Source organism: Lampris incognitus, chromosome 3 (genome assembly GCF_029633865.1).
Source record: "Lampris incognitus isolate fLamInc1 chromosome 3, fLamInc1.hap2, whole genome shotgun sequence".
NCBI classification, from domain to species: domain Eukaryota; kingdom Metazoa; phylum Chordata; class Actinopteri; order Lampriformes; family Lampridae; genus Lampris; species Lampris incognitus.
The window spans coordinates 79345596-79367518 of record NC_079213.1 but is presented as its reverse complement, the minus strand read 5'-3'; the positions used below and the strand labels follow the sequence as shown (position 1 = coordinate 79367518).

The 21923-nt window shown below is 41.2% G+C and overlaps 1 protein-coding gene across 1 annotated transcript; it reads right to left on the bottom strand.

Annotated features, from left to right (window-relative positions):
• Positions 1–1495: 1495 nt before the first annotated feature.
• cc2d2a (coiled-coil and C2 domain containing 2A) lies at positions 1496–21554 on the bottom strand. The gene is made up of 39 exons (XM_056276170.1): positions 21434–21554; positions 21201–21301; positions 21011–21092; positions 20715–20768; positions 20307–20387; positions 20023–20175; positions 19363–19443; positions 18757–18858; positions 18098–18178; positions 17773–17994; positions 17111–17270; positions 16510–16646; positions 16274–16405; positions 14653–14862; positions 13535–13641; positions 13273–13413; positions 11598–11754; positions 10173–10444; positions 9889–10066; positions 9581–9734; positions 9174–9321; positions 8844–8982; positions 8527–8730; positions 8330–8422; positions 8118–8209; positions 6972–7139; positions 6419–6512; positions 5560–5669; positions 4810–4906; positions 4583–4681; positions 4315–4491; positions 3436–3639; positions 3195–3284; positions 2990–3103; positions 2606–2740; positions 2385–2507; positions 2242–2300; positions 1934–2111; positions 1496–1714 (listed from the first exon to the last, which is right to left on the bottom strand). Exons 2-39 carry the CDS (start codon positions 21212–21214, stop codon positions 1526–1528), a joined length of 5031 nt encoding a protein of 1676 aa, XP_056132145.1. The 5' UTR covers positions 21215–21301; positions 21434–21554; the 3' UTR covers positions 1496–1525.
• Between the last annotated feature and the right edge of the window lie 369 nt (positions 21555–21923).

Sequence of the window (21923 nt, the reverse complement as noted above, 5' to 3'; positions counted from 1 at the left end):
TGGCTACTGGCATTTCCATTCCCATGTGTATTTCTAGGAAATATTCCTTTAGTAAAGGAAATTATTGCTAGGTGTTGGATTTGAAGTACCTGCAAATGTACATTCTGGTTCCCTTTTTGTTTTCAGTTTTGAACAAGTGGTTGTTTACTAGTTTTGTTTGTTGAGTTCTCAAGCAATTGAAAAACGTGAGCACCAAGTACTTGCTTCATCAAATTTGTTACTAATATGCACAAGTTTCAGACTAGGTCCTCTTCTCCTATTCTCACTCGTTTTTTAGTTCACCCATTTATGCATATAAACTCATTAATTTTATCAACAAACTATTCTTAGCAGTATTCTCCACCTTCATGTGCACAAATAGAGATTTGTCATTTGATGGGAGAGACTGATTAAGTAAGTTGTTAAGCACGGTTGACTTTGTTGTTGTCTCCCTCTGGGTTGGAGTGGATGTATTGGGTGGCTTAATTTTTTCTTTTTAGTTTAGAGCAGACCTGAGCAACTGTGTGCTGTGGAGAGCCAAGGGTATGCAGGTTTTCCCAATTAATCTCACTGCACCATATGATTTAATTAATTCACACACCTTCAAACAGAGCATAGTGATTGTTGAGAGTAAAAACTGCATCCTATCAGTCCTCCATGGCACACACTTCCCAGGCCTTGTTTGGAGTCTGGGATCTGCATACTGGTAGAGTACACTGATGACTTCTCTGATCACTGGAGGCTTCAGTGTCTGTTACCCTGACGGTCACTTTTCACATTGACACAGCAGCTGTAAAGTTACTGGTATACCAGGATAGGCTGTACTGGCAGAGGAACTGGTATCTGATGTTGGAGTATAGTCTGAACCATTTGTTTAGAACATTGCTCATGTTATAACCAAGGTTTATTATTGATGTGCTGTTGAAAAAACATTTTTGCTCAAATCAGTGATTTTTTTTCTTTCCCTTTAGCACTTCAGTTTTACAGGCAATGAAATGGACCAATTGTCATGTAAGGTCATCAGTAGTTAAGCCATTTTGATACATCCCTTCACCGGTGTAATGCCATTTCAGTTTCTGATTTTAGTGAAAGTAAGAGCAGATTTAGAAGAATCCACTTAAATTATGAGGCCCAATGGGAGCTCTGGGCAAAATACACTAGATGGCATTATACATCTCAAGACAGCAATATCTGCTTGTTCAAATACATTTGCATGAGGAGTTATACTGGTAATATAAACATGAGAAGCAGAAAAATAAAAGCTTTGGGTTGAAAGTTTAACTGCTTGTCTTGATTTAGAGAAATGAGCAATTCAGTCATTTTATTATGTGGTCTTATGACTGACCACTCACACATTTTTTAAAAGCACTTTAAGTTAAACAAATTTCAAGAACCCCATACATTTTAAGGACTTATCAAGCAACTGCGTAATGTTATATACATAAATGCAAAAATAGTAAGTCACATAAAATCTCAGGCCTGAATACTGGCCTCCATACACAAAAATAAAATGTGTTTGTACAGATGAGTCCTCTGCTATCAATAACTATCTTATGCGGATGAGTGACGCCAAGTACACCCACACAGAGAGGACATTGTTAGGGTAGGGGTGTACATAAACAGCCAAAGCAAACTCCACATTTGATGCTTCCACATTGTGAACTCCTGTGCTGAAGACCGCTTCAATGATGGGACGAATTTCAGAGAATGGGAGGTGAAGGGGAAATCCTGCAATCTATTAAAAGGAGAAAAAAATGCCACTAGTAAGTATACCTCCATATTTGTGGAAAGAATCTATTCATGTCAGATGTTCCTTCCATGAGCTCACATGTTGAGAGACCAGCGAATATTCCATCATTTGGCAAACGTTAAAGTGGGAGGCAAAGCAAATGATTTCACTTCAGAATACAAAGCACCTTAGCTTTCTCGTACGTCACAACTCGTTCAGACTCACTCTGTAATCTCCCAGCAGGTTTTGTAATTCCAGGCGGTGTTCGTCTGCAACATCCTGCCCCGAACTCAGCTCCAGCTTGGGCAGAAAGTGTCGCAGGGTGGAGGTGCAGTAGCGGTTCCAGCGAGTTGGCTGACGGGGACGCCACTCCATGATCTTCTCCTTCAGGATTTTCTCAATTCTATGGAGGGCGAGGTGGCAAGTGTTAAGAGGGGTGTGTTTTATTCCAACCATATAAAATGTGAGGTGGAAGAAAGAAGTGCTGGAAATAAGTAGAAAACAAAATGACACTAACTTAAAAGTCAACTTGCCTGTCCTGAAGTTCTGCAGCGGCCATTTTGTCTGTGCAGCGATACATCAGCTCTTCTGGCTAAAGCACAAAACACAAAAAGGAAATCTGAGATCTACTATGCAAGTTACTGGAGGACCTGTAAGATTTTGTAGACATGCTCACCTGCACACTGCACAGTCCAGGGTGGGCGAAGGACCGGGAGAAAAAGGGCTTCCACAAGGTGGCTTTAGTGATATCGAAGCTTATCCTCATTGGGGAGGCATACTCTTGAATGTTAAACCACACCTGCAGGTCAGAAGCCATAGAACAATCATAAAACAATAAAATCTGCTGCAATCTATTTTGACATACATGCACCCCTCCCTGCCTGCCAAAGCACTCACATTGTCAGCGTTGACCAAGCAGCCGACAGATTGTAAGGGAGAGAAGGTGTCATATTGGCCATAGTACTGACCACTGCTGGGGTTCCAGATGAGGTATCGGCTCTGTTCGTTGGTCAGGACATAGGCTGTGGTTCCCTGAGAAGATACAGAGAGAGCAAAGACCCAATACCGCTGTAGCATAAGCCATCAAAAAGGGATTTGGTGTCCCTGCCTGAGGAAGAGCGAAACAACCATGTTTGTTTTCTTTTATCTTCCATATTCACATGTTTCCAATCCAAGATGAAAAATTCTCAATATCTTTGAGAATATCAACATTTTTGTCGGGTCTTCCAGGACACTGTATCATGCATCAAGAATAAAATAAACTCAAGTTATGTTACTCACCTCGGGGATAGCAGTGCCAATGATAAGCCATGCCTTCTTGCCCATAGAAAGGAAGTAATTGCACAAAAGTAAGGCATGTTCTTCCTCATCACCGGCGAGGAGGTTGAGGAATTGCTACAAGCAGGAAGAGGAAGCCTGAGCTGAATATTTCCCTTCACTAAACAACAGTAATCCAGGTATATCACCAAGATCAAGATTTACTCACATCACAGGTGCTCCACAGGTCACAAACTCCAGAAAATGAAATGCTGTCTGGCAGAGCGGGGATGAGTGAGACAAATCGAGCAACCAGCTCCTGTGAAGAGACGATTGAAGTTAAAGTCAGTTAGATAAGAAATAACATGATAGACATGAGAAGAACAGAAGATAGGATGGAGTAGAGGAAAGTGGAGTATTTGTTTACTAGTGACATATGAGTCACGTCACAGAGGTAACTTCACACTGACTGTAGATTCCTTAGGGCTGCTGGGGAAGGCATCCAGTAACTCCTGTGGGGGGTTGAGTGGCCGGATGTAGCGGGTTATAAACACCGTCTTCCCATTGATGTCTATGACTGTGGTGAGGCAAGGTCGGTCTGGATAGCCCTGTGCTGCGTCTCTCTCAAATTTCTCAGACACCTGCAGTAAGTGTTCATCTTCTTGGCTGTCAAACTGTCAAAGGTGACAGGTTATTACAGAGAAAATGAATCAACATACAGAGAAACATTGCGAAGCGGAATATAATTTTGGAATAATTGCCGTTTTGTGTGAGAGTGGACATCAGCCACAGGAGAAACTGACTGGAACAGCTAACACACCTGAACACAAAGTGCAGTCTGTGGTTCTGACTACTTTTGAAAAAGAATAACATAAATATAGAATTAAGCTTACTGTGGATAGCTTATTGTAGGAGACATTTACCTTCACTTCCTTAATCTAGCAAATGCAGCAGATTAAAAAGAAAAAAGTAAAACAAAGAGATGGAAATGAAGAGAAAATCAATAAACTGATAGTCAAAATATTCAGACATTTTCCAATAGAAAGTGCAGTTTGCCAGACCTTTCAAATTAGTTTTCCAGAACAAAATCCTAACTTCACTGGAGATATAAATCACATATTAAATGATGGTGCCTTTTTATATTCTTTGTCTTCTAACTTTTGGCAAGATTCACTGCATTCACAGCCATACCAGCTAAAGGCTGAAGACATTTCAGTGGCAATAATGAAAATTAAGAAAACGTCAAACGCATGGCCCAAGACAAGCAAACTAAAACAGAGGCAGCATAGATATTGATGAGGCAGACAGACAGAATTTATCCTCGAGACCGACAGCTGGACAGGACTTACTTTTTCCCTCACAGTCTCTCCAGGCACTAGTTGTGGTTCGATTGTGATGAAGAGTGTGACAAAGGCTCCCTCACTAAGACTGCGTACAGCATCATAACCTCCATCACTCCCCAGGCTCCGTTCCTTACTGTACCCCAGCAACACTGCGGGCGTGTCCACCTTGAATGTGCCATCAATCTGCCAGATGTAATCAGGAAACTGTATCAGCTAATCAGCCCAATAAGATAGTATGTAATAACCGTCACTAAATCCTGACAAAGGGTCTCACCCTGCCCTGGGAATAAATAGTGCTGAAAGGAATCCTGACAGAGCCCAACCAGTGCTTCTCTATCCGAGTGTGTATTGATTTCCCCCTGTCTTTGTCATCCTGAGAGACAGAAGGATTTAATCATAGAGCAGAGTATTAATGACATTCTTCAATAAGAAATAGCAGTTGGTTGCTATTATGATCCTGATGTGGAAGAAAATGATGGAAAGTTACAATGTTTTACTTACCACTCCTGTTTCATAAACCATCTCATCAAAAATGTTGATAAAGACTTCATCTTTGACCGATTGCAGGCTGGCGGTGCTATAGTCCCCATTTGAAGCACTGTAATAAATTTAAAAAAAAAGTTTAACATGGCGATTTAAAACTTACTAGACATACTCGTAAGTTCCTGTCATTCACCATTCCACACCACTTTTATTTGTCAGTGTACTGATATTTGGTATTGCGTCAGACCTGGCTCCTGCAATTTAGCTGAAAGTCTTTAAATGTTTTCATTGGTTCATCTAAAAAGAATCAAAAGTCTGTCAGTGCAGCAGTTTCTATGTGTAATGTAACAGAGCAAAGCTCCTGACATGCTTCAACATCGCACCTTACAGTTGTTCACAAAGAGGAGTGACTAGTCGTTAAGCGTGATTTAGATTTAACACACATTGACGGAGAGGAGACGGCTAAACTGACCTCATATCAGTGATTTTTGAGTGCCAATGATAGCTGCTGATAGGCTACCCATATCAACAAATGTCCAGTAATAGGTCTCTGTAGCATGTCTTTGATGCAACTTTAAGAAACTATGGGCCATGAGTCATGTCCACTTCAATTAAAAATGTCTGCTAAGGGAATACTTGGAACAAATATTGTCTGGGGTAGACAGCACTATCCTTTAACCCCATGCAAAGAGAGAGAGAGAGCATATTTATATTAATTCAAACACATCAAACGGATGAAGGTCGAGCAAAGATAACACAGTCGTTAACCTAAAAGGCAGCTCCAACTCCTCGTTCCAGCAAGCATTTGGCCCATCTGCAGTTGTTGTCTGGATAACTGTGCGCTGGAATGACACCTCTACAAATGGCCTCACTTGGACCTAGAGCACACGTGCACACGTGCACGCGCGCACACACACATACACACACACACGTGCAAGAGAGACACAGTCATGCAGATATAAGTCACATGGGAATCTTGAAAAAGACGGCTAGTAACACATGGGTCACTTAAGCATCGTGGTTCATATACAGACGAGTGACAAATAAAAGGAAAAACCAACATAAAGTGTCTTAGTAAGGCGTTGGTCTACCACGAGCCTCCAGAACAGCTTCGATGCTCCTTGTCATAGATTCTACAAGTCTCTGAACTCTACTGGAGGGATGAAAAGATATTCCCTCATTTGATCTTTGAATGATGGTGGTGGAGAGCGCTTTCTAACACGTCAGTCCAAAATCTCCCTTAAGTGTTTAATTTGGCTGAGATCTGGTGACTGCTGAGGCCATAGCATATGATCCCTCGTGCCTTGTGGATGGGGGCACTGTCATCCTGGAAGAGACCGCTCCCATCAGGATAAAAACATATCATCATAGGATAAAGGTGATCACTCAGAATAACTTTGTACTGATTTGCAGTGACCCTTCCCTCTAAGGGGACAAGTGGTCTCAAACCATGCCAGGAAAATGCCCCCAAACAGCATAACAGAGGCCCCGGACCCGCTCACTGTAGGGGTCAAGCATCCAGGTTTTTCCTTTAATTTGTCACCCGTCTGTACATAAGACAGACCATCAAGTGTATACAGAGTCTACCTGAGATAGAGCTGTAGTATTTTGTCCATGTATACTGTACCTGGCTAAGGAGCCAGTCGCTGCCTTGGTTGGCATTCTGACCTGCTGTAAACGTCTCCGTGAAAGAACGGGCTGACTTTGAGGCCAGTGGTTTGCTGAAATTTAAAAATGTGAAAACAAAACTATCAGCATTTGTTAGGTGTTTATGAATTATTATCCTATCATCACATTAAACAAAAACCTCTCATTTTGCAATTTTTCCCCAAACAAAATTTCTTTCCAAATTTCCACCATTTGAAAAAGTTACAGCAAGCAACTACACCAAAATGGTGACAAAAACTAAAATGTTATCGTGCTTTTCACATGATAATAGGAAACCACAATTCTTTTACAAGGCCATCAAAACTTTGAAGACTGGATCCTCAATTACAATCTTTCATATGCTGGGTCTGCTATCAATTAGATACGTTAAAAAAAAAATCAGTCAGCCCCCCCCCCCTTAATTTTTTTTTTGCTAAAGGATTTTTGAGATCAACTCTTCATCTGCAGAAAAGTCAATAACAAGCAGGAGTATTTTACAAAGTTGCATTCAACCTGGCGTAGTAAGATCCCACCTGGTGTGGGGCCTGCGGACGGGGATGTCGTAGGCCCGGATGATGTTCAGCAGCAGTTTAATGTCTCCATCCGAAAGATTCTGGGCCGTCACCTTCTTCCTTTCTTTCCTCTGAGGCTTCAGGGGTCGCTTAGGTTCAGCCAGTTTGAAAAGGTTAAGTCCCAGTATCCTGGTGGTTCGCATCAGTTAGCCATCATTTAGATAATAATTCACAACAGAGCTTATCTAGTTTACTCATAAGCAGATAATGAGCAAACTTGAGTGAACAAAAATACTTTTCACTGCAAGCTCAACAGATACACGGTTATTTTCACCAACAATACTACACTAAGAAGGGCTAACGCTACAGTTTATCAGCATTCAAACTAAACAAAGACACACAGAAAAAACAGACATAGGGTGAAGGAAAAGAGAGAAACTCTAAGGACATACCCTGGACCTGCACCACTGATAAGATATAGGCAAAGCAGAAGCATTGCAGAAAAATGAAACATAAGAGAATAAAAGAAACTTTAAAACACTTTTAAATAACAAATAAACAAAAATGTATAAATACTTTCGTGGTAATGTACACACCATTTACACTGTTACATACTGTATATTGTTCACAAATAGTATCATGCAGACACATAAGTGCATAATATCCCATTATCATGTCCAAATTTTCTGAAAATGTCTTCTAAACAATCCCTTAAAAAAGCCAGAGAAGAGTATATCCGCAGCCAGAGGGTTGCAGTGTTTAGTTTAACATCAAACAGACTGGAGAAACACACTGGGCCAAAAACAGGCTTACATCATCCTGTGATTTACACAGGGCCCATCAGTCTTCATGACAGCTTTATATGGTAGTTTTTTTGTTCTCTTTTTAATTGAAGCCACATCTCAAGATAGCCCAAATCATTAAACATTTCCATTTATATTAGTGCTGGGGTGGAATCTTACCCAGATTTAGTCATTTTTACATCAATTTGACAAAAGATATACGCAGCCGTTAAGACATGGTGACTCGGGATCGCCGTGAGGGCAACATTTTCTCCGTAACACTTATCGTTGCATAACACAAATCATCAAGTGAGAGAATGTCAGAAGACTTGTGTGTTAGAAAGAGGCTACTCTGACAGGTAAGAATGGCTGTAAGACTATTTACCCAATGCTTGGAACCTCTTCTTCAGTTACCAAGTCAGACAAAATGTAGTGGTGCTTGGCAATAAGGAATCTGTTAATGACCGATTCTCTGATCTGAGAAAAAAAGCGCCACAGCAATGCATTTATTGCTAGTACTTAATGAAGATGGATGGCAACATAAGTGAGTTACTTTAATTAGACCTCCGGGGCAGAGTGAATAAATGGCACACTCACCTTCTGAAGGTATCTGGCAACTAAAGCTCGGTGTGAATCCACATGTTCTCTGCTGTCAATTATCTCTCCTTCCTTGCATCGCTTCTCATATTCCTGAAATTAGTTATGAACAAAAAAAAAAAAGAAGGCAAAAATAACCTTATTTTATAAGCCAATGATATTCTTATAAACACAGAGTAAGTATTGTAAGCCCTTACCTGAAACAGTTTATCAGGGATCTCCTTTTCCAGAGAAGGGACACACTTGTAATTGCGGAACTCTGCAACTTCCTGGTTCCTCAGTCTAAGCAGACGAAATCTCTTTGATCGCTCAAGCTCTTCATCCGTCACAAAGTTAAACTCTTCCTGCAGCTGTTCCAGACGAAAGTATTCGGGGGCTGTCACCTCTCCGCTGCTGGCCACCTGGGGACCCAGAGAGACAGACAAGATAGCATGTTGCCATCACAAAAACAGAAATATCGTTACACGAGTGAGATGAGGTCATACCAGATGATGGACAGTATTCAGATACCCACTTTTAGCAGCTGCATGATGGCAGCATTTTTAGGATCATTGGGGTCCAACCGTGACTCTGTCGCCCACTCCCCAATTTTTTTCAAGTCATTGAGCCCAGATGCCCCGATACATGTGACGGCATCAAGCTGTCTCATGCCACTGCATACATACACAAAGAACATAAGAGAGAAAAAAGGAGATATAGAGACAGCAGGACAGAAAAAGAGATGAATAAAGAAACAGAAGTCTAACTTAAAACCAGTAGCTGGCCAGTGTTTGGTGATTTTTTTGTAAGTTACTTTTAAAAGAAAAAAAACAAACACTGAGGGTTAGATTGAAGGTGATCCTACCCATGGATGCCTCCAGGTTTGTGAGACATGGGCGGGGCAAGGGGTATATCATCTTTGCCTATTCCCCATGACACACAGCAAGACAGCTTCCCAGAGGTTAGCAGGGTCTGTTTGTTGCTGCCATCAGCCTCAAAGGAGAATGGCACATCTGACCAAGCAGAGGATTAGGAAAGAGGGATGGTGGAGGAAAGAAGAAGTGCAAGGGGAGGAAAGTGGCAGAAGAGGGACAGAGAGAGAGAAGGTTTTAGGTATCAGGTACAGGGAGAAAAGGTTGCAATCCAAACAAATGTGAAAGGTATGAATCATGTAGAAACATGATTATGTCGCTGAAATATATGTAATGTGACATCACGGCGTACTGCTAGTTGGATTGCGGTAGTGAAGTGAAGATCTTGCATATCATTTACCACTACCAACGCCCTCATGGTCGAACATGACCCTTTGGTTGCTGCTAAACTCCAGCTCCTCAAGGGGGGCACAGCCTGTCAGGACTGAGGGCTCTGGCACCGGTACAAACACCTCTGCTAAGAGGAAGCATGATGCACCAATCTCTTCAAACACCTACACAGACATATGGGCACACAACCACACACAAAAATACATACAGGGAACCAATCGTATTCCTGAGAATCTCACATTGTAGCAAAGCTCTCTATCAGACTGTCTAATAATGTGTGACTTAATCAAAATGGCAGCACAGAAGACATTTCAGTACCTCCAATTTGACGCTTTCAGGGCAGTTAACTATCTTCAAGTTGAATATCTGGCCAAAGTGAACTCTGAAATCAGAGTTCAAGGAGCGGCTGTCTGTGCGGGAAACTTCTTTTTCGTTGTACAACACCTTGATAAAGAGAGAACGCCTTGCAACGTCCTCTCTTCGAGCGAATTCAACCCTACAGCAAGGAACAAGCAAATGCATGGTGAAAAACATACAGTCAACAGCGCAACAATGAAATAACAGTTAAAAGTACTTGAAATTAATTTTTTCCCAGGTCGAACCTGGGACACAGTTCACTGGCGGTGATGTTCCCTGATGCAGACAGCTCAGGGAGAAGGATGGGCTCTCCTGGTTTCCTTCTTATCCCGGAAGCTTTCTCTCTGACCCGCTCCTCTATAGCTGCTAAATCTGGCTTCTCGGGTGGCACAGGCTTTGGAGGACCTTCTTCAAGGTCTGTCTCACTCACTTCCTGATCCACTTCATCAACATCATCATCTTCTGTCTCATTCTGAGTCTGACCTGTCTTCTTTCTTTTCTTCTTCTTTCTAGCTCTCTGAAAGGATAGGTCAACATAAGAAACTTCATGCTGTAGTTGAACAGTTCCTGCTAATACATAAGTTTCCAGGCTACAAACCCAAATCCAAAGGAAAACAAAATGAACTATCAACATTTTATATAGATATATAGTCTGGATTACATGCTATCAGCAGCCATAATATTGAGCAATCTTCTGTGTCTCTGAAATGCCACTGAAATTATGTCTGCCGGTGACATACATCACTGGTGGACAACCCGTGAATGTGAAAATTTACTGCCTGGTTTGCTGATAGGCTGCATTGTAAAAGAAAATACAAATAATACCACATACAGCTGTATAATGTAGCATTGTCATTCAGCTGTGTAGCAGTGAAATTTGCATTTTCTTACAGAACGCAGCTTATCAGCAAACCAGAAAGTAAAAAAAAACAAAAAACACATAAAATATATATATCTACACACACACAAACACATACACACACACACACACACATATGTATGTAATGTTGAAAATCACTTTTGCTTTGCTTTAAGTGTTTTAGCAGGGAAAGACAATATTCTGTTATTATCTATCTATCTTATAGCTTTAACCAGTGGAGCATCATTTAATTATCAGTTTCTTCCTAAAAGGACACAATGATTCATTTGTCAAGCCTGCATCATTTACAACTGTATTGTGAATTGTATAATTATTATCATTTTCACTACAACTGTGCCTGCTGCATCCTGTGGGGGCAAGGACCACGGCCCTGACCATAGCTGCACCCAAAGAGGAAACACTGAGGGCGGTCTGACAGGATGCGGAAGCGGGGCAGGCTAAGCTAACTGCTAGCCCATGCAGATTGGCAGTTCCAACAGTCATCCTGGCTGGCGTTCGTTCTCCTGGACAGTGATGTTTTTTGTTGTTTTTTTAGTTTAGATATATGTGTTAGTTTGGATATATGTGTTCTTGTAGTTTTTGGATATGTATTTTTGTCGTTGTATTGCTGGGGGAAATTATGTTTCGTTTCATTTCATGTGCACAAGTGCATGAAATGAAATGACAAATAAAGTGTTTCTGATTCTGAACTGTATACGTCACAAAACCTGTATCATTTTATGATGTGGATGACTGAAGTGAAATCTTCACGAATGTTTTATTCAAAAAGTTAAGGCTGGCTAACGGGTACCTGTTTCCTCCTCCAGAGCTTCCACTCCTCCACCTGTTTCCTGTACACTGTGAGCTTTTTCTGGTAGTCTTCCTCGCTCTCTACCTCCAGTTCCACCAACTCTGCCAAGATGTCGGCTTCATACTCTTGCTCATCTGAGGTCCGCTCTACCTCTTCCCTGGGACAGGGGTGAATAACACAGTAAAATTGTCAGTAGAATAAACAACAAGTATCTAAAAATTTGTGCAACACTGTTCAACAAAATCTAGGTACCATGACACAGCTATTCATTACAGTTAGCACTGAATGATGCTATGTCTAGTTATGTACAAAAGGAAAAGATTTCCCACGGCATAATTTATCAGGACTACTTTACTATCAGGAATTATTATATACTATTAGACAACTCATTATTGTGATAGGACACAGTGGTGAGCCAGATGAGAACTGACAATCTGATAATCAAATGGGACTTTTGGAAAGTGTCTTCTGGCATCAGAGAACTAGGACACAAATATTTGACTTTATCAACAGACATTTCCTAAAGGTTCGCCATGAACGAGAAGCTTTATACTGTGCCTTGAAACAGTATTCAACCCTCAAAACTATTTTCACATTCTAGTCTCAGATTCTAAATTAAAAATATTCCTCTGTACATTTTTTTCCAGCTGATCTACAAAACATTGTATATCATGACAAATAAAAAGTCCAAACCCTTTCAACAATTTACTAATAATAAAAAAATAAAATTGTGTACCCTTTGTAACCATAAGGCTGTTTCGCTTAGGTGCAATATATTACTTTACCATCTCATCCAACTTGTTGATGGTCTCTGCCTGTGTAGAAAACTGGTTGATTACCTGTTTTCAATTAATTCACGAGGATAAAATAACCCAATAAATGATTGCGACGACCAATTATATAAAGAAAAAGGGTTGACGGCTGAACATTTTTTCAAGGCGCTGTAAAATAATGCAGTGGTTAAGATTTTAATCTGAAAAACGTTCATATCATAGTGAAGCTTTAATTCTAAACCAGATATGGTGCATTTATCTGGAAACACACTGGGCTCTGTAACAGCGTCTTACTCAGCGTCTTTGAATCAGCTCCATAATATGTCTTGAATATATTACTAGAGACTTATATGAAGAAAGCCACTTTATTTTTATCATTGTACAGGTTACAAAGAAATGTGTTCTCTGCATCTAGCCCATCCTATTGTATAGGAGCAGTAGGCAGCTGCAGCACCCGGGGACCAACTCCAGTTCTTCTTTCCATTGCTTTGGTCAGGGGCTCAGACAGGAGTATTAACCCTGACATGCATGTCTTTTCGATGGTGGGAGGAAACCGGTGAACCCAGAGGAAACCCACGCAGACACGGGGAGAACATTCAAACTCCATACAGAAAGGACCTGGGATGGCCTGGGGTTCGAACCCAGGACCTTCTTGCTGTGAGGCATCAGTGCCAACCACTGAGCCACCGTGCCACCTGGTGCTACTAGCTTTGGAAAAGACTTGTCTTGTCTAGACATATCTAGAGTACACTGTCACAGATCATAGTGTGAAGAACTTTTGCTACACAGTGAGGAATATTAAGTTTTGTGAATTGAACCTGGGATTAAGATAAAGTCTCTCTAATCGCTGCAGCCCCCTGCTTCCTATTAGCTTCACGTCACTTGATTTAATATACAGTTACCTTCTAAGATAGAGCTTGTAGGGTGTGTTGGTAAACCTCTGAAAGTCCCTTAGTGCTTTGATTTCCTTCCAAACCTTGACAATGTTTTTCAGCAGGGTCCTGTCCTTCTCCTGCTCACTGTCCCGAAACCGACGTGTGTTCCTAAGAAGCAAAAGGAGAGAAGATAGCATAGATTTTGTTTGTCAACATACACAAACAGCAGCTTTGTAGACTGAATAAAATCATGAGGAATTTGTGATTCTATCCAACTTGAGGACCTCACCTAACTTCCAGTCTATATTCAGAGATTCGCTGCTGTATGGCCTGGCTGAGGGCCTGCCCTCCATGGATCTCAAGCATGTTCCGCAAGGCGTTCCTCAACCCATTCAACTAAAGCACATGGGGGGGGGGGGGGGAGCAGCAGACAAATTAGATTCACTGAATTTATATTAAAAATTAAAATGATGACATACACTCAGGCATGTGAGGCCACTTTGAGCAGTACAGGGACTGAATAATATATCAAACTGTCCACCAGTTTGACATATTACATTACACTTAAAGCTGCAATATCACTTAAGGGAATTAACCTGACAAAGTAAAGAATTTAACAATTTACTGCAAAAATACAAACTTCTTAAAGTGAAAGCTTCTTTTAAATGACCAAAATTAGAAAAGAAATAACAGCAGCTATACATAAATTTCCTGAGTGGTTTACATATAAATAAACCAAATCAGTGAAAAAGTTTCAGCGTGGAGCATCCGGGTAGCGTAGCGGTGTATTCCGTTGCTTACCAACATGGGGATCGCCGGTTTGAATCCCTGTGTTACCTCCGACTTGGTCGGGCGTCCCTACAGACACAATTGGCCATGTCTGCGGGTGGGAAGCTGGTTGTGGGTATGTGTCCTGGTTGCTGCACTAGTGCCTCCTCTGGTCAGTTGGGGTGCCTGTCCAGGGGAGAGGAGGAACTGGGGGGAACAACTTGATTCTCCCACGGGTAGACGTCTCCCTGGTGAAATTCCTCACTGTCAGGTGAAAAGAAGCGGCTGGCGACTCCACATGTATCGGAGGAGGCATGTGGTAGTCTGCAGCCCTCTCCGGATCGGCAGAGAGGGTTGAGCAGCAACCAGGACGGCTCAGAAGCATGGGGTAATTTGCCAAGTACAATTGGGGAGAAAAGGGGGAACCCCCCCCCCAAAAAGTTTCAGCGTAATCAGAATGATGGCCCCGATTTGCCTTACATCGCATCCTCTGCTATGTGACTTGCACATGCGTAGATGTAGACGCTGAAATGATACCGTTCAACCGTACGCAGAAGAAAGATAGAATATTTGAGTCATCACAGTCATGACCATCGCTGTTTGTGAAGGACCGAGAGGGGGTCGACTAGTGGGGTCTACCTTGTCGGTGAGGTGTCCTGTGAGATTATTGTGCTGCCTTGTGAGGTGCTGGTCATACAGCTGGGCTAGACGGGCCCCCAGGACATGTTCACGACTGAAGAGAGGGTGATGGGAAAAGATGAGCCCGGACACATCAACATCAAGCTGGTAGTCTCCCTCAGGGTCCCCTGCTCCAGCAGCGCAGAGATTTACATACTCAGTTTTCAGTGCCTGAGAGCATAAAACAACACAACAGGAGCAAAAACTCACTATGAAAAAAAAAGACTCTTTCCTGGTGTTTGTACATGTATGCTAGCAATTTTCTCCATGTGTGTGTGTGTGTGGGTGGGTGGGGTTAATAAGTGTGAAAGTGTTAACATGATTAATAGCACCATCATCACCTGCTGTAATGAACAGCCATGCATGACTATGCAGCGTAAATAACCATTTGAACTACAACTAAGTCCCTGTATTCTCCATGACCTCATGAGGCAGCTGTGCCTTCCTTTTACGGAATTAAAATAGAAAGTCTATCACAGACACAAGAAGTCTGTGGGTATTATAGATGCAACTCAGTGGATGGGAAAAACAGTGCTCCTCTTGTAGATTCCTAATCAAGCCACACATTTTTTTGATTTGTAAATGAGCTGTCTTTTACATTTTTTGTTACCCTGCCATATCAACCATGGAAACTTTTACATATAAAGACGTCTTCACTCTCAACAAACAGTGAAATGATTAATAATCAATATTTTATAGGCCTGAAGAAAGATAAGATGTAGCTGTAATCAGTCAGTACCTAGATGGTCTGTGCATATGTAGAGAACAAGCAGTTTCAGTTGGGTAAATTATTCTAAATAAACTCCACAAGTCTTTACCACACATCTAACCATCCTCTATGAATCAATAAGTACACTGTCTAATGGCAACCACAGCACTATTGAGCAATACTTCACTTACTCTTATGAACTAACAGCACACTGAGGGAAATGTTTGACATGGATCAGTAAAATTTGTATAAAACCCATAATATCCCCAAGAGCTCATTATTCTGGCTACCGCAGAATATGGCAATGCGAGATGCTAAGAAATATTTCCTACCGCTTACCTTCCTTGAGGGACCGGACAACATACATGAGTATTTAATTTAAATTCAGCGGTATACACTATCAAAAGTAAATATACACTAAATCCTTTTTTTTTTGTCAGGGGAAAGTTGAAACTTTTTGTGATCTCTACTGGTGGATACTGCAGTGACAGCCATTTCTTTCTGGGGTTCATTTAAGCAAATCACATAGTGTAATTCATCATTCGGCAATGAATCGATTTTGCTAAAAATCCACACATCACTGTGTACATATGATATCTAAACAGAGAAATCAAAGCTTTTGTTGCATCTTGTGGCTCAGCTGTCCCTTTGAAGACCTGGTGTATCACAGGTATGGCAGCTACCACACCTACTTTAGTCTCTGATAACAAACCCCCTGCTCCCTCCTCTGTGCCTTTGTACCAAATGCCAAACTGTCCTCTTGCAACCTTCCAAATGGTAAAGGGGGCAGAGAACACTCGAATCTGAGGGTGCTATGGCACTTTAAATGCATGAACGTGCAGAGTGCTTTAGATATAGGGAATGGATGTGGACCTTTCTGTAGACAGTGTGCAGGGCTGGGTCCAGGTCCTCCTCCATGTGGAAGAGAGGAGGTCTAGTGGAAGATTCCTTTATAGGGTCAGGCAGGGCCATGATCCTGCCATCATCTCCAAACCACTTCTTTCCCTAAAAGAAAAAAGAAAACCCAATTATATACCAAAATAAACAAATAGATCCAGGGTAAATATCAGAGCCAGGGTTGTGCTGCTGGGCATGTTAGTTGGTCTTACCCCCTCTTGTTTCAAGATGCGGTTCTCCAGAATGTTCTCATTGGTCAGGGAAACGGGTGGCCTATCCCCTACATACAGACCCTCCTCTTCCAAATAACGTGGCTGCATGTTCTCAGGCAGTTTGGTGGAGGCTGGGACTGTGGCAGCGATATACATAAATACTGTCAACGTCAGTACAATACATTAAAACAGACAGACCTCAACTTTAACATCCATAGCTTAGGAATAGGGATATGTCTTCCTGACCTAATGGGGTTGTTGCACACATGTATTGGTTGGATGTTTTTCTGGGGTTATTGATCTCTAATTTAGCTGACTAACATGAGACTGACCTGTAACTGTAGACTTAACTGGCTGGAAAAGATTCTCTTCAGAATCTTCTGACCATATTGAGATCTACACTGGATACAGTTTACGACCCAGTAATTGGCTTTATTGTTATCTGTCAAGTATGTGTAAATGACCAACAAAACGCGGACTAGCATCAACACAGGATAGTGCAAATTTTGGTAATGTAAGTGAAAACTAAGGTGCAAGGAGGCAATACTGGCTCCTACGAATCTAATATGAATCTAGTAATAAAACATGTAGGTAAATATACCTGTCTGATAGCTTGGAGTAAAGAGGAGCTCACTATCTCGGTGAATACGTTTTTGGTACCCAATGTACTCTGCTCTCTTCACTTCCAGGAAGTCCTGAGATGATTGCTCAATGATGAACAAATTCTCTTCTTCATCTCGCACAAGAGGAGATTCCTCATTCTACACCACACACAAAAAAGTGCATTTTCTGTGAATCATTTGAAATCTTTGAGCTGTTACTTACAGGCAAATCCTTTTTTTTTCTTTAATAAATCAGTGTATATTCATTTACAAACCACAAGAAAAAAATATTATCATGCAAATAAAGTGTTAACATGCACATTCACAGTATGATGATTAATGTTCAAATGCAAAGAGTGATGCAAACCACAGTAATGGAAAGTCAGCCCTCCCTCACAAGCAAAAGATCACAACCATAATCTAGAGATTTTTAATGCTTTTTAAACATCAGTGTGTATGTTTAATGGACTATATATTTTCTCGATTAATGCACAGAAATACTGAAACATGTGTAGTCCAACAACAAGCAATAAGCTGCAAAATTTGGATGGATTTGGTTCTGGCTCTAGTCTAGACAACTGATTTGGACAACTTTCAAAACAATGAATTGACTCAGTTCAAGTTGAAATTGTCTGTCATTGTTCAGTTCACAGTGTCTTACCCGTTCCTCACTCTCCTCCTCGCTCTCCTCTTCTTTGTCTACTTCAGCCTCTTCCTGTGCTTTCGCATCCCCTTCTGTTTCCTCATTACCATTCTCAGCAGCTGTTTTCGTCTTTTTTTTTCTTTTCCTCTCAACATCGTCAGCCCCACCTTGAGGCTCTGGGTCAAAATTGAAAGTGAAGAAATTGTATGCCTCTTCTGCAGTCGGCTGGCCTCTCTCTGCCTAGATTTGTAACACACAGACATTTCTATTGAGCTGTCCAAACAATACAAACAGCATGTCTACAAAGAAGAGTTCACATTATCATTCTTGTGACAAGCCTTACACGTCTAGTTGCCTCTCGAAACTTGACCCTGGTGCCGAGGGCCAAGGAAACATCATTTCGACCCGCCCTTTCTGGGTCGACCTGAAAGAAAACACTACAGATGAATTTTGCCCTCATGGATTGTATCATGTTTGCACAACTGATTAAAGTTGCTAAGAGAAGTTTTGGATTTTTCCTGACTTTGCACACCCCTGTGGAAAAAAGTGGTGGTGTTTCACATGAGAATGACTTCATTTCACATAAGCAGTGCCTCTTGTCACAGAGATCTACATTCACCCCCTGGCAGCTCATGTATTTGTTTTGAAGAGAAGAGTGACAGATGGAGTGGTGTTTTGGAATAACAGATATACAGTGATATGGTAATGCATCTCTAATTGCAGCTAAGTATCCCATCTGTGTGCCGTTAATCGTTTTGGCAGATTTTGCAGGGAATCCAACCCAAAGGCAAACATTTGGAATCAATATTTAGCAATATCTAATTTTCTCACTGATAGTCTCATTTGATTATATTGATCATATCACGGCATCAACATTTAATTGAGATATGTAATCACTGAAATCATTTCTTGCAGCAGCTTTAACAAAGAACTTCCTCAAAAGGTAAATTGTGTTTTTCCAGCATGCATGTGCTGTCTTGTTTGCGTAGGCTCAGCACTCACCTCTCTGTCAAATCTTGTGAGGGTTTCTCTATCTCGGAGGCTCTGTAGGCGACTGGCTGTCTGCAGTGAGCTCTCCTGTTGTAGAAAGTTCTCAGCTTTAGACTGGAACAAGATAGATCTTCCATTATGAATGAACATACGGTTTACATATAAAAGTGACTACAACCATAGTAAAAGAAAATTATTGTAGTATTTCCTGTTTTTCTTTTTCATCACATTACTAGAGAAACACTATAGCCACATACTACAGCATCTCTACATTAATACTATATGGAAACACTTTAAGGACATTTTTACACTATAGAAATACTATAGTAGAACACCAACAAAACCTACAAGAAATCCTGAAGTTATTTGTATTAGCACTGGCTACAGTGTTTGTATAGTAATGTCATGAAAAAAAACCACGAATACTATAGTAAATTTTAAATGTTTTACTATAGGCAATTTTTGTATGGGTTTGTCTCATTATCTCAATCCAGGATTTGTTAATAGCATAGCTAGATTACAGAAAGGGGTGATCTTTGAAAGGGACATCTTACAGAATGTTATACAAACTCAAAGGAGATGCTTGATACATATTGGTGATTAACAAACTGGGTTTACTCTAGCTGCTCTCAGCTTTTCTTTTATGCGCTGTCTTATGGAGCTGTCTGAATGGCTGGAGCTGGGGGTCTGCTGAAGCCTCTCAGTGTGGCTGTGGCTGGGTAAGAACTGAGGTTTCTCTGAATAGCTGGAAGAAGGAGACAGCTGAGGCAAGGGGGAAAGACCTAGAAGACAAAGTGCACAATGAAACAAATATTACATTACATTTCATATAACTATACTATGCCTACAGTATATACTTAGCATATACGAACATATGTGGTGCTGGGCAATACGGAATATATTATAACCACACTAATTATAGGGAATTTTACATGATATTGATATATCACAGTATCTGCTTACACGTGCACAAATACCATATTTAGAAATCCAGCAGAGGTTCATCACATTGAACAGTTTGGTAGTGTAAAATGTGATATAAAACAAACCAAAGCTAATTTTTAAATAATAATCCCTCAAATTTTTCAGATATAATTTTGAGAGAAATTTCAGGTAATGGATTATTTTATCATTAATTTAGAGAACAAAACCATGTATCACAATGTGACAACATCTGAATTTCCTCCCAATACAAAACCATTGAAAGACGATAAAGGATAACATCAAAATTTTCTCCAGCCCTACATACTATATGGCTGATTGACATAAGGGTTTCACAATACATGCCCCACCTCTCTGAGAACCAGTCGGGGGTCTAGACAGGACCACCGGCTTTTCCACTGAACTCTCGTCTTCACGGTACTGTTGAATAGTAGTGCACTCTCCGTCATTGTCCCCATGAGACTCCTGGGTCGTAGATGCCTCAAGCAGCTTAGATGTATGTATAGAATAGAGCAGCAAATCCACATATTACGCAGCTAAATGGAAGAAGCAGCTATGAGTAAAAGAAGCCAAGGTTAAGAAGACTGAAAACAGACTAGTATAATGTATTGGAAACCTACCTTTTTCTTCCGCCTCTCTCTCTGAGCCCTTAACGTGCGTTTCAGTGTCTCTCCAGGGTCTTTCTCGGCATCTGTCAATTCCTGTTGTAACAGGTATACAGTTTAAAACAACCAGTAACATCGGGTCTTGCTGCTGTCAGGGTACCAAACCACCCACCAAACAATGTCATTTAGCATATTAAAGGTGGAAAAGCGAAGAGAGGGAACTAGAGAAAGCTTTATGCATTCTGACAGTGCAAATCTCTGCAAAGCAAGGAGAGCCACTCTGTCTTAACACTTGGCAGAGCAAAGTGGAGCGCAGGCTGTGTGTTGTGCTGTCAGTACCACACACAGCTTACTAAGAAAGGCAAAGCTACAAAGACAGACAAAGCTACAGTGTAAAGAGGCAGCAGCAAAACACACACCAACCTCCATTGTGGTCTGTCCACTCCCTTCCTTCAACTTGCCAGTTGGAACCAGAGCCTGTGGATTGCAATGCTTAGATTTACTGGCTTGTTGCTTTATCTGTACTATACCTGTGCTTGACTCTCAGTGTGCATGAGGTGAGCAACTCCTTCAGGTCTTGTCGGGTCTTGTCAAGGAAGGCTCTGACCGTATTTCTACCGGATGTGTTGCAGGCCAATCACACGCATCCTTTACTATGCTCGCACAACAAAGACTGCATGACATTTGTGCATCTGTAGAAGCAGATACGTTAACATTACCTGAGTGTCGCCGTCATCTTTAGCCTTCGCCAAAGAACCTTGGAAATCACGTCGTTTCTTGCGCAGTTTTTCTCGAATATCACTGGAACAACACACATTTAAAACGTTAATATTGTGCACAAAGTGGATTACATGGATTTATTTTATTTGATTTTAGTGCTGCAGACATTCAGGATATATGGATATCTACCCCGAGGAGGCCATAAGGATGACTATTTCTCACAAAGGGTTTTAAATTCGGAATCCCATTTTCAGGAGGCTACGTTATAATATTTCCTTTACGGCGTTACTCTGTAATGAAACATAACAGCAGATACGGATTTGTAACAGAATACATATTCAGGCAATGCAACAATTATAACGCTAGCTAATCCAGCACAACGGGGCGGTTAATGTGAAAATCGAGACCACGCATCATGATACCTTTTATCCATAATTACAGAGCAGAAAGCCGCACATTAGCGGTCATTGTTATCGTTGATCTGTTCTGTAATATAGCTAAACCAGTTCTGCAGCGTACAAACTCTTGCAAGGGTGTCGTCCTCACATTCTCAATGCAACTTAATCTTTCCGACACTGCACAGGGTTTACCGTTACAGCTGCCTAGTAACAAGATAAACAACAGCTCAACCTATCCTGAGGAGGCTTGTAGAGGTGGTCTAAATAAACGCTTGACTCTATTATGATTCTCATTCATCCATACAACTGTCGATCAACAGACGTAAGTGACGTCACTGGCCTGCCTTCTACGGAGTCCGAAAAGCGATTTTTTCCGGTTGCTTTGCTACTGCAGTCAGTCGATGGTGAGCCAGTGATAACAAACAGGCAGTGTGCGTGTGTATGTGTGTGTGTGTGTGGATGGGGGGGGGGGGGGCTTATTTATCGTCACAGTATCCTTTTACTTTATATATTT

Excerpts from the sequence above, each read along its gene's own strand:
- cc2d2a (XM_056276170.1), bottom strand. Across the intron at positions 11,755-13,272 it reads TACAAGCTCTATCTTAGAAG|GGAAGAGGTAGAGCGGACCT; the intron begins GTAACTGTATAT and ends CCCCTGTCCCAG. Across the intron at positions 2,301-2,384 it reads CTGGACTGTGCAGTGTGCAG|CCAGAAGAGCTGATGTATCG; the intron begins GTGAGCATGTCT and ends TTTGTGCTTTAG.